The sequence below is a fragment of the Cottoperca gobio genome, chromosome 11 (genome assembly GCF_900634415.1).
Source record: "Cottoperca gobio chromosome 11, fCotGob3.1, whole genome shotgun sequence".
NCBI classification, from domain to species: Eukaryota; Metazoa; Chordata; class Actinopteri; order Perciformes; family Bovichtidae; genus Cottoperca; species Cottoperca gobio.
In genome coordinates, this window is record NC_041365.1 from 19429853 (window position 1) to 19442011 (window position 12159).

General features: G+C 41.3%; 1 protein-coding gene across 3 annotated transcripts in view; it reads left to right on the forward strand.

Moving 5' to 3' along the window:
- The window catches only part of gatad2b (GATA zinc finger domain containing 2B), a 50320-nt gene extending 38601 nt beyond the window's left edge, over positions 1 to 11719 (forward strand). For 2 of the 3 annotated variants that reach the window (XM_029442888.1, XM_029442889.1), the window contains one exon: positions 5730 to 5866. In XM_029442888.1, coding sequence (XP_029298748.1) covers positions 5730 to 5866 — 137 coding nt within the window. Of the gene's footprint in view, positions 1 to 5729 lie in introns of all 3 variants that reach the window. The other variant, XM_029442890.1, reaches the window with a different exon arrangement.
- The last annotated feature ends 440 nt before the right edge of the window (positions 11720 to 12159 follow it).

The following is a 12159-nucleotide window of genomic DNA, read 5'->3' on the forward strand; positions in this document are numbered from 1 at the left end:
CTCTCTCTGTGTCTCTCTCTCTATATGGGTCTTATCTATCTCTTCATCTCTCGCTCCTCTCGCTCTCTCTCTCTGTGTCTATCTCTGTGTCCTCTCTCTGTGTTCTCTCTCGTCTGTTGTCTCTATCTTCTCCTCTCCTCTCTATCTCTCTCTCTCTCTCTGTCTCTCTCTCTCTCTATCTCCTATCTCTCTTCTGTGTCTCTCTATTAGCTCTCTCGACTCTCATCTCTGTTTGTCTCTCTCTCTCTCTCTTCTCTCTTTGTCTCTCTCTGTGTCTCTCTCTGTCTGGTATTCTCTCTCTCTCTATCTTCTCTCTATGTCTCTGTCTCTGCTCTCTCTATCTATCTCTTGTGTCTCTCTCTTGTCTGTGTACTCTCTCTCTCTCTATCTCTACTCTCTCTCTCTCTTGTCTCTCTCTCTCTCTCTCTGTGTGTCTCTCCTCTATCTATCTTGTTCTGTGTCCTTCTCTTGTTCCTCCTCTGTTATCTCTCTCTCTTGTGTCTCTCTCTCTCTCTCTCGTCTGTCACTATCTACTCTCTCTCTCTGTGTCTCTCTATGGTTCTCTATCTCTCTCTCTCTGTGTCTATATCTACTCTATATGTGTTCTATCGCTCTCTCTAGTTGGTATCTCTGTTTGTCTTCTTCTCTCTCATGTGTTCTCTATCATATCTCTCTCTCTCTGTCTTCTCTATATCTCTCTATCTATTTTCTGTGTCTCTCTCTCTCCTCTGTGTACTCCTATCTGTTTGCTCTATTCGTGTATATATATATATCTGCTGTGTATCTATTATATGTGTCTCTCTATCTGGGTCTCTATCTCTCGCTATATGTTTGGTTCTCTCATCTCTCTCTATATCTTATATCTATCTGTATATATCTATCTCTATCTCTATGTGTATCTCTCTGTGTCTACTCTATCTCTCTCGTGGTCTATCTATTGTGATCTATAGATATCTATATCTGGTCTGTCGATATATAGCGGTCTATCTCTCTCTCTATATATCTATATATATGTGTATATCATATATGTATGTGTATCTATATCTATATCTGGGTGTGTGTTTGTATTTCTTGTGTGTTGGGTGTTAGGGTGTTAATATATATGTGTTGTTGTTGTGTATTATATATAGGTGTGTGTGGTGTATATCTTATGGGTGTCATATATCTATGCTGTGGGATTGGGGTGTTTGTATATATAGTGTGTTGTTTGTGTATTATCTTATGTGTATGTGTCTATTGGGTGTTGGGTGGGTTGGTGTGTGTGTTGTCTATTATATCTGCTGTGTTGTGTTGTGTGTGTGTGTCTATGTGTCTCTCGATCTGTTGTGTGCCTCTCTCTCTGCTGTGGGGTTGTTGTATCTATTCTGGTTGTGGTCTCTATCTCTGGTGTGTGTCTCTCTCGGTGTGAGTCGCTCTCTCTCCCTCTCTGTGTAGGTGTCTTCTGTTAGTCCTCTGTCTCTCTCTCCTCTCTCACTCTCATTCTCCGCTCTCTCTTGTTTGGGTTTTTTGTGTGTGTTCAGTGTCGTCACCCCGTGTGTCTGGGTTTTGTGTATCATGTTATGTGTGTTGTGTCTCTGTCGACTATCTATATAGTTGTCTATCATATATATCTCTCTCAAGTGTATCTCTCTCTCTCTCTATCAGTGTATATGTCTATCTCTATATAAGTCTGTCTCGGTAATATCTCTGTGTGAAGTTTTGTGTGTTTTGTGTTGGGTAGCTCTCTCTGTGTGGGTTTGTGTTCTAATATCTGTGTGTTGTGTCTCTCTCTATGTGTGTGTCCTATATCTATCTGTGTGTTGTGTCTCTCTACTCTCTGGTGTCTCTCTCTGTGTGTCCTGTGTGGTCCTCTCTATCTCCCTCTACGAGTTGTTCTGTCTCCCTCTGGTGTCTCTCTTCATATACTATCTCTCTCCTATCTCTCTCTATATATTCTCTCTCTCCGTGTATCGTGTACGCTCTCTCTCTCAGTGTCTCTGTATCTCTTCTATCCGTGTCTATGTTTCTACTATCTCCGGTCTTGTCTCTCTCTCTGTAGGTGTCTCTCTCTATATTGTGTGTGTGTGTTGTTGTTTGTTGTCTTTTGTGGTCTCTATCTCTCCTGTGGTCTCTATCTTGTGTGCCTTGCTTGTGTGGTTGTTATCTCTCTTGCTGGGTTGTCTATTCTCTGGGTGCGGTGTATCTCTCTTCTGTGTGTATCTCTCTGTGTGTTGTCTCTCTCTCTCTTCTCTCTTCTCCTTCTCTCTCTACTATCTCATCATCGCTCTCTCTCTTCTGTGTATGGTCTCTGTGGGTGTGTCATTCTCCCTCTCCGTTGTACTCGTCTCTCTATCCTCTCTCTCATCTCTCTAGATCTCTCATCTCTCTTATCCCGATCTTTTTGGTCCATGTTTTCTCTATCTATCAGTGTATCTGTCTCTCTCATATGTGTGTTGTTGTGTTTTTTGTTGTGGTGTCTTTATATCTAGTGTTCGTTTTTTGTCTCCTCTTGCTGTGGTGTGTTTTTGTTGTGTCTCTCTATCTCTGTCTATCTCTTGTGTTTATCGTCTCTCATGTGTGTCCTTTCGTCCTCCTCCTCTCTCTGTGTTGTTTGTCCCTGGTCTCGCCTCTCCTCTGCGGTGTCGGTGTGTTCTCTTCTCTCTCTCGCGGTGGGTCTCTCTCTCTCGAGCGGCTGTCTCTCTTCGGGCTGTGGTTGTTGGGTTTTCTGGTGTTTGTGTGTTTGTTGGGTGTTTGTGGTTGTTTTGTCTCTTTTTTGCTCATCTGGGTCTTCTCTCTCTTAGGTGGTGGTTCTCTCTATCTCCTTATATTATATTATCTGTGTTGTGTCTAGCTCCTCTTATCTCTCTCTATGTGTTTTTTTTGGTATCTCTATATCTGTGTTGTTTTTGTGTATTGGTAGGTTTGTTGTCTCTTCTATTGTGTGTTTGTTGTTTGTCTATTCTCTTCTTCTTCTCGGCTCTCTCTCTCTCTCTCTCTCTCTATGTTGTTTCTCTTCTTCTCTCTCTCTGGGTGTTTTGGTGTTCTTTTTTTTTTCTGTGTCATCTCCTCTCTCTCTCTATCTCTCTCTCCTCTCTTCTGCCTGGCTATCCTCTCTCGTTTTTCACCCCCCATCTGGTGTGGTGGGTTGGCCGGTGTGTTTTTGTTTTGATTGTGGTTTTTTGTCGATCATCGTCTCTCTAGGGTGGTTATCTTATAGTCAGAAATTACTCGACTAACTGAGAGAGATATACTCTCTCTCTCATCCTCCCTCTCTCTCTCTCTCTGTGTCTCTCTCTATCCTTTGTTGTGTGTATCTCTTCTGTCTGCTTGTTTGTATCTCTCTCTCTCTCTGCTGTGTGGTTGTGTTTGTCTCTCTTCTGTTTGTGTGTGTTGTTTTGGTTGTTGTGTTTTTGTGTGTTTGTTGTCTTCGGTGTCTATATACTATGTGTGTGTGTATATTATATGGTGTCGTGGATATATATATGTGTGTGCTTTGGTTTTTTGTTTGTCTCTCTATATGTGGGTGGTGTGTCTATTCTGGTGTGTGTCTATATCTCGGTTGGTATGTGTTATATGTGTTGGTGTGGTGCTTTGTGTCTATCTCTCTGTTGTGTGGTGTGTTCTCTCTCTCCTGTGTTGTTGTCTCTTTCTTCCTGTGTGTGTGTTCCTCTCTCCTGTGTGTGGGTATTCCCTGTGTGTGGTGATCTCTCATGTGTGAGTCTCTCTATCTCTCCCTCTCGTTGTGTTTCTCTGTCTTCCTATGTCTCCCTCTCTCTCACTACTACTACTCTCTCTCTATGTGTGTTGTGTGTCTGTTGCATACTGTTGTGTGTCTCTGTCTTCTCTCTCCGTGTTCTATCCTATCTCTCGATCGTAAAGTTTGGGGTGTTTGTCGGGTGGGCGGTGTATGGGGGAGGTGGGTGTCGAGCTTCTCTAGAGAGAGATAGCGCAGGGTCTTTTTTTTGTATATGGGGTCTATATCGATCTACGTGTTCTCTTTTCAATCAGTATATTATAATATTGTCGTGGTGTTGTATAGATATATGGTTTGTGTTTGTGTGGTGATGATATATTCGGGGTATGTTAGGATGGTCTCGCTTCGAAATTGTTTGTGCTGTGTTTCCTTTGTGTTGTCATCGCTCTCTCCTGTGTGTTTGTATCTCTATCTATGTGTGGGTTTTCTCTCTCTCTTTTTGTTTTGTCTCTCTCTGGTGTGGTCTCTCTCTTCTCCCTCCCTCTCGTGTTTTGCATCTGTCTCCCGCCCGTGTCTATCTCTCTCTCGCTCTCTATCGTAGCTCTCTCTCTCTCCTCTCTCTACTCAGTTTGTTTCGTCTAGTATATCACTCTCATCCCTAACGTTTGTTTGTCTATGTTGTTAATATATATGATAACCTAAGGTTTTGTGTCTCTGTATATATCATTATATACCGTTTGTTTTATTGTTATATGTATATCATCTCTGTGTGTGTATCTCTCTCTTCTGTGTGTGTGTTCTGTCTCTATATTGTCTCTCTCTGTCTCTTTTTTCTTTGTCTGTGTTCTTGATGTTAGGTTGTCTCTTGTTTTTGTCTCTTCTTCTGGCTCCCTTTTTTTGATGTGAGGTCTTTGCTGGTGGGGTTTGTCTCTGTTTTGGTGGTCTGGTGTCTCTTGTGTCTCTCTCTCTCTGTGTTCTTGTCCTCTCTCTGTGTGTGTCTGGTTCTCTGTGTTGTCTCTCTGTCTACTCTACTCTCAGGTTCTCTTGTGTTTGTTGGGTATATCTCTCTAGTGTGGTGCTCTCTGTGTCTCTCTCTCTCGGTGTGTATGTCTCTTCTCGTGTTGTGTGTCTCTCTCTCTCTCTCTCTGTGTCTCTCTCTCTCTCTCTGTGTCTCTCTCTCTGTGTGTGTGTCTCTCTCTCTCTGTGTGTGTCTCTCTCTCTCCTCTCTGTGTCTCTCTATATGTGTGTTGTTGTTATACCTCTATTGTGGTGTCTTATCTATCTATCTCTATCTATGTGTCTATCTCTCTATATTATATAAGTGTCTCTCTCTCTCTCTGTGTGTGTGTTGTTCTCATCCTGTGTGTTTGTTGTTGTTGTCTATCTCTCTCTCTCTTGTGGTCTCTCTCTCTCTCTATCTCTATCCTCTTGTGTCTCTCTCTCTCGATCTTGTGTGTGTCTCTCTCTCTCTCTCTCTCTCGCTATCTCTCTGCCTGTCTCTCTATCTGTGTGTGTGTGTATCTATCTCTCTCTCTCTCTTGTGTCTATCTCTCTCTCTCTCTCTCTCTCTCTCTCTCTCTCTCTCTCTCTCTCTGTGTCTCTCTCTCTCTCTCTCTGTGTGTCTCTCTCTCTCTCTCTGTGTGTGTGCAGAATTGTTGATATATACGTCTATATATGCATATGTATACCTCTATCAAGAATGTGAGATAGTCTATAAACTAACATAAATCAGAATATGCTGTAATAATGTAGAGTTACCGTCACAAAGTTTTATATCTGTGGCTTGTTCCAGCTCACGGCATATTGAGTATAAGACGACAACATAATAATAATAAACCCTTTGGGGCTTTGAACCTTAATAATAATAATAAACCAGCACCATCTCAATGGGGTTCTACCCCTTTAGGACTTGAACCCTTAATATGAAAGAATAGACCTACTGGAAACAAGACACTAACAGCCTGCCTTTAATAGAAGCCATGGTTGTTTCTGCAGTTTGAGGTAAATATATATTTGAGATTGAAGTGTTTTTTATGTGTCTGTCTGTTTCCCACAGGGTTAAATATTGCCTATCTGAACCCAGCGGCAGTTGGAGCCCATAAGAGCTCCAGCTTAGCAGACCGGCAGAGAGAGTACCTGTTGGACATGATCCCACCTCGATCCATATCGCAGTCCATCACCGGACAGAAATGAGCCCCACACAGCTTTCCTGCCCCTCTGAAGCCACCCCATCCTGCCCTCCTACCCCATACTGAAGCACTCCCAGATCGACCATCACCCCCACCCCCATCGCATGCAGTGCCTGTCCGTGTGCCTACCTTAAACCAACCCATGAAAACTCACTAAGTCGGACAAAGACACTAAACTGTCTGTGCATCTAAAAATGTTCTTATTATAGTAAAGAATCTTCTTCGTCAGCGTTGTTTAACAATTATAATTCCCATTTATTATCGCTGTTGGTAGCACTATTATTATACCTGCAACTACCATTTTTGCTTCAGTTACGATTACTCATTATTAAGTGTTTGTTTCCCTCTTTACTTTGGGCAGTGACAGTGAATGATAGAGGGCTACTTTAGGCCACCATCACGTAGGATTTCTTTTCTACACTCAATTATAAAGCTTAGATGTAACTATTGCTAGTAACAGAAGATCAACAGGGTGCATTCTGGTTGCTATGCAACATAACGTTTAAATTGAAACTTTTTAAACGTGTTAGCTCGCTAAAGTGGAAAATACTGATTGGAAGAAAAAGGGAGCAAAGCACCACACTCTGCAGCTTCAGCTCCGACATGTTCACCCTGGAGTCCGGGGCAGTATCTGGAAACGACTGAGTAGAGGTGCGGATGTGTACAAAAGAGAAGAGTCCTATGTGATCAGAGTTTGGAAAACTTTTTCCTTTGGTAGTCGGCTCTCACCATCCCCATCAAAAGGTCATCAGTTTCTTCATTTCAGATGTGAGCCTCTCCTGCTGCAGACTTGAACAGTTACCAGGTGGATGTGAGTGTAGTTGTATAATGAGGACTGACGAGACAGCACCTCGCCTTCAGCGGACCAACAGACCATAGAAACTCCTTACAGGCCGGAAGGCGGTCATCTACAAACTCACCCAGTGTTCACAGGGGCAGGATGGTGTCCACTCAGTGAGAAGCAAGTTGATTTTCCCTCCCATCTCACTACCTGACCCCCCCCCCCCCCGCACCCACCCTCGTTATCTAGTATGCACAGACTGAACCCTTTTTACCCAGCAGCTCCTCTTGGCATCACATGTTCTTTGAGAAAGTGAAAAGAACTGAAATCTGCAGGTGGAAGCACATTTTATGCATCCAAACCACAGATTCTCGACCTAGAAACCTAAAGATCTGGGTCCTTTTCTTCTTTGTATTTGGGTTTTTAGATTGTTTTCTGATTGTTGGCCCCTCCACCCAATCTTTCCTTCTTTTTTTTGGTTAGTTTATTTGTTTGTTTGTTTTGCGGCGTCTCCTAATGAAATGGTGACTTACCTGAGAGGTATTTGCCACCGGAGACGATAATAATCATCATAGCTAAAAACAGAAACTATTGAAATATCTGTATGGATTATGTATCGATACCTAGCTTCAGAGGGAGGGAAAAAAGGATGTGGATTATATCTTTTATGGGAGAGACATGGATCAATCATTGTGTGCATGCTCTGCACACAAGTTGCCTCACTCCAGAGGAGCACTTTGCATATTTCCAATTGGAAAAACATTTTTTTTTTAAAGAGGAAAAGAATGTTACAATTGAGAGTGGCTAAAGTCTGGATGCTGGCTGATGGCCGACCAGAGATGTGTGAATATTGTGGATTGCATCAAGGTGTGTTTTAAGGGATGATGAATGGTTTTATCCTAATTTGCCAGTGTTGATCTCTGTTAATGTTGGACCCCCAAGTGTCAGTTTCCAAATCCAAGGCTGTGTATAAGCTGCTTGAGTCGGTACCGGTCCCTTTGACTCACTGCCTTAAGTAAAGTTATTGTCCTTTTCAATGCAGTGCATTCAATCAGTGGGACACCACCAGATTCAAACCAACACCATCCTCTTCACGTGACAGTCATGTTCCACTTTGTCCTTATAGATTTCTCTTCTCAGATACTGGCCGGTTGCATGCAGCCTCAGCATGGACACTCTTCCCTGCTCTCAGCTGTGGGAAACCTCAAATTAAATTAATTTTGATTTGCACATTTAATTCTTTGAACTGTTCAATCTGTTCTGTAAATATTTAATTTAGAAGCAGAGTTTCCTAAACATTTTCCACCAATACATGGAGTGTGTCAGCCTGTCTTAGAGCTCTCCCCCATTGACTTAATGAACACACCCTAATGTTGAGTGTACTAACGACACTGGTTTCCTCAGGAGTGATGGGCTCCAGCCATTTCAGGCAGTGTGCAGTCAATGTGCAGTATTACTCACGGAGCCTGGTGACACAAGAACACTGGACACCGCTGTGATGAAGTCACTTTGGGACACATTTCAGTCAGATAATTGACCAACCTCAGCTTACAAATAATTCTCAAATTGTAAACGGTCACTGCTTAATCTATAAATATGTCTGATTTGATCAAATGCCATGTAAAGACTGTTTCAGTGACTTCTTTTAGGATGAACCCTATGGGACGTCTAGTCCATGTCAAACATCTCCCATGCAGGTGCACGTAAACGGTTGTGCTGAAACAACATGGCACAGGTTCACCATTGACATGAGAGCGACACTGTTGCAGAGGGTTACAGCTGGCCAACACGCGCTCTGGCAGCCATGTTGGATTCCTTCAGTTCTAAATGTGTATCTCTCAGTTTCTGTGCAGTAAATGTGTGTGAATGGAACGGTCACCGATTTCTTTTGTGTTTGATATCTAACCATATGTTTGGTTACTTTACACTCAGTTAGTTCATTCTGGACTCTTTTACTTTGAATCCTCCGCACAATGTTGTGCAGACACTCACTTTGTCAGGTACTTTGGTTTATGACCAAACACCTGCAAACTAGTGGCATTCTCATCAGCCTCAGCTGCACGCTGTTAGTGTTAATAAGCAAATGTTAGCATGCTCACATGCTAAACTGAGATGGTAAACATGGTAAGCATTATACCTGCTACCTATCTTGTAAACATTGTCGTTGCCAACATGTTAGCATGCTGACATTGGCATTTAGCTGAATACACTGCTATGCTAAATAAAGCCACCCAGCTAGCTGGCTGTAGTGTTCTTTTGGTAAAGCTCTTTCTGCTGAATGACAAGCGATGCAAAAATGTAAACTGAAGCTAAAAAGCAAGAGAAGTTAGGGCGACAGGTTAAAACCCTTTGAAAAAGTATTTTTAAATTTGCAAAGAAAGTGTAGCACTTCATGTGGAAGCGCTGGCCTTTGATTGGAACAGAACTACTGTCTGCACAGTAGTAGCAGTTGTTGAATTAGCCCACCAGTTAGCTAAGCTAGCTAACACAGCCCCTCTTGTTTTCATTGCTTAGTGTTATTTCTCATTCAGTCTGAAAAGCTTTTTTCTCTTTCTGTCCTAAATTCAATTTGTATCAGCTCTTAGTAATACAATCTAAACACTTTAACAGGGAAAGTTTCATTTGAACAAAAATAATTGCCCTTTGTTGGGTGATGAAGTGCTCAGTATTGTCTTGCTAACACAGGAGCAGCATATGTTCCAGGTGAAGTCTTTTTTTCAAAGACCAATGAAAGAAAGCCTTTATGGGACAAAGACGGTGTCTAGCGTTCACTCCTCTTCTCAAGCCAAGGCAGTACCACAGTAATATACAGTCTCTTCAGGTGTCTGTGGTCATGTAGCCATGACTCTATTTAATATCTAGCCGTCAGCTCTCTGATGGATCTTCTTGATTGAGCTCCACATGAGAGGTTTGTGGTGTAACTGCACATTATCTGCACATCTCCTGTTATGTTATGCGAATCTGTGGCCCCTATGTGCACAGTGGTTGGTTCATCAGACCTGCCCAACGATCCGATAAGAACCAGTCCAGTCCAATGGAAGACTTGAAACTACCTAGGATTGCATTCAGAGAAGTGAACTAAAGTTCACACTTGGAACACATCATTTGTGGTAATTATATAAAAAGAACATGAATCAACTTTCCCTTTGATGGAACAGTAGAAATTGGATGTAGAGATATATTTTCATGAGTTTTAAATTTTTACTGCCACTCACAATTAAATTTTAGCAATGTTTTTTTTCATGCGTCTCCTTTTGCTGCCAAGCTTGAGTTTAAGAGAACAGCTCCCGTCTCTTACTGTTCTGCAGATGCATCCACACACTTTGTATTCGGATTGCAGATTCTTTCTTGAAATCAAAATATTCAAAAATTGAAGTCATTCTTTTTGCTGACGTCTCAATTTAGTTCTGTTTTCTTTCTATTGCAGTTTAAAAAATAAACAAATGTATTGACTATGAAATAAATGACATGATATTTGATAGGTTTGAAGTAATAATGACTTATTGTACATAAGCATTTTTTCCTCCCTTGTACTGAAAAAAGAAATTAAATGGTTGTATATTGTGTAGAAAAGCAAACAAAAGCCATGAATATTGTGAAGCTTGTCATTTCGTTTTGTGATCACTGTATTATTGTGTAACAAATGTGCAAAATGTTTGGGATTCTTTTCTCCCTCTGCTTCTTGGAGCGCTCTCCCTGGATGCCTTCACCTGGGCTGGGGACTAGTTAGAGTTTGCAGGAAGGTGCTCATTGGTTCAGACAGATGGGGTCACATTACACATCTGAACATGTGTTTTCTCTTGGAGCATTAAAACTTGAAATGACTTTGTGTCTTACAGAATGGTTTCCTGAACTTGCTCTAGACAAAAGCTCTCTGAATGTTTCACTGTGTGTTGGATGACATGGAACCCTCCTGAACCAATGGTTTGATGCGGGGTCAGACTGATATACCTGCTGACACTGACCTCTTACTAAAGGACCAGACTGGTGTTTTTACATGTTCAAACCATGTCTGCTGACCACTTTAAGATGTCCGTGTATTCAGGCAGCCATTGGCATTCTGTGAACTGCACGGGACAGAATCACAGCGTCGAAAGAGGGAAGAGAAGTCCACATGGTTTCCAGAGTCCAGTTCTTATACAGACTTTTTCTGTAACAAGGACATTGGTTCTGGAAAGATATGTTGCTGCTTTAACAGTGTTCTTTCAATGCTGTAAGCAACACAGATCTTAAAAGCTGCACAAATATAAGAAAAATGACATTCTATGCAAGCCGGGGTAAGTGAGAAAATGTTTTGTAAGAACCAACTCTTCATTTCCAGTGTCCAAATGAAATCAATGGCTGGCTAGAGCATGGGCAAAAACACAAATAAATTCAAATGTCAGTGAGTTGATAAGTGGACGATGATAAATGGTTGCAAGCTTAAATACAATACAGTCTCAAGAGGGTTTCCGCTTTTCACCGTGGTTTACATGCCGTCAGGGCCCAACAGTCGGCCGGTCCTCTTTTTTGGAGGGAACCCTATTGACATTTTTGGCATAAAAAGTCAATTTAATACAGAGTTTTGGCACTAAATATTTTCATCCAGGTATAAGCGCTCACATCAGTGGAACCCTGGTCTGACCTTAATAGATGCTTCACAGCTGCTGCTGTTGGGCCTGAATCAGTGATCACTTTTCCTGCCAACACCAGCATAAAACATGTCTGGTCCTCTACTGTTGGGCTTTATCTTCTATTAGTTGTTGTTGCTAAAGCAGGGAAACGTTTAATTTCAAAATCAGTTTTATCAATTCAGTTGACTTTTTGTATAATGTGGGGATCTGGGGAAGCAAAAACAAATGATGAAATCAACCGGAAACTAATTGAAGTCCTTTTTGTTTAGCTTACATCAATCCTGACCTTTTGCACATACTTGATATTTAACGGTCTTCAAAAAAGTTAAAGAAAATAATGCTGTTTGAATACTGCCAGTTGATTGACAATTATGCATTGATTGAAAAAATAAGCTAATTTTGGAGGAAATAACTTTGTAATATTTATCTCTTGCAAGCTATGTTTAATAAAGGTTGAAACAATTTGCTTCCAAGTGTGACTTTATTAACCGTTTTGTAATATGACTTTACACTACTCTTTATTTCATAACGTCACTTCTTTAACTCAAGTCTTTCATGCATGGCGTCCACTACAGCACAGATATTTGGAAGCCATTTTGAACCATTGAAGTAGTAGGAACACGTCTCAACCACCAGGTGTTGGATCCCAAAGCACTGTCTACAATTCCATTTCATTATCTTTGTGATGGAGATTTTGCATCATAAATTCAAAATGGTGGAGAGAAAAGAAGCTGCACCAAATAACTGTTAAATCCTTTTATTCTCAGAAAACCAGACTATTAAAAAAAACTAAATAAGAATAGAAATACTTTTATCCTGATTTTAATATTTTTCTAGTTACATTTTATTTGTGACTGTCCAGTGAGTATAATGTACAAAGGGTATAATGTGTCCGTCCACAGC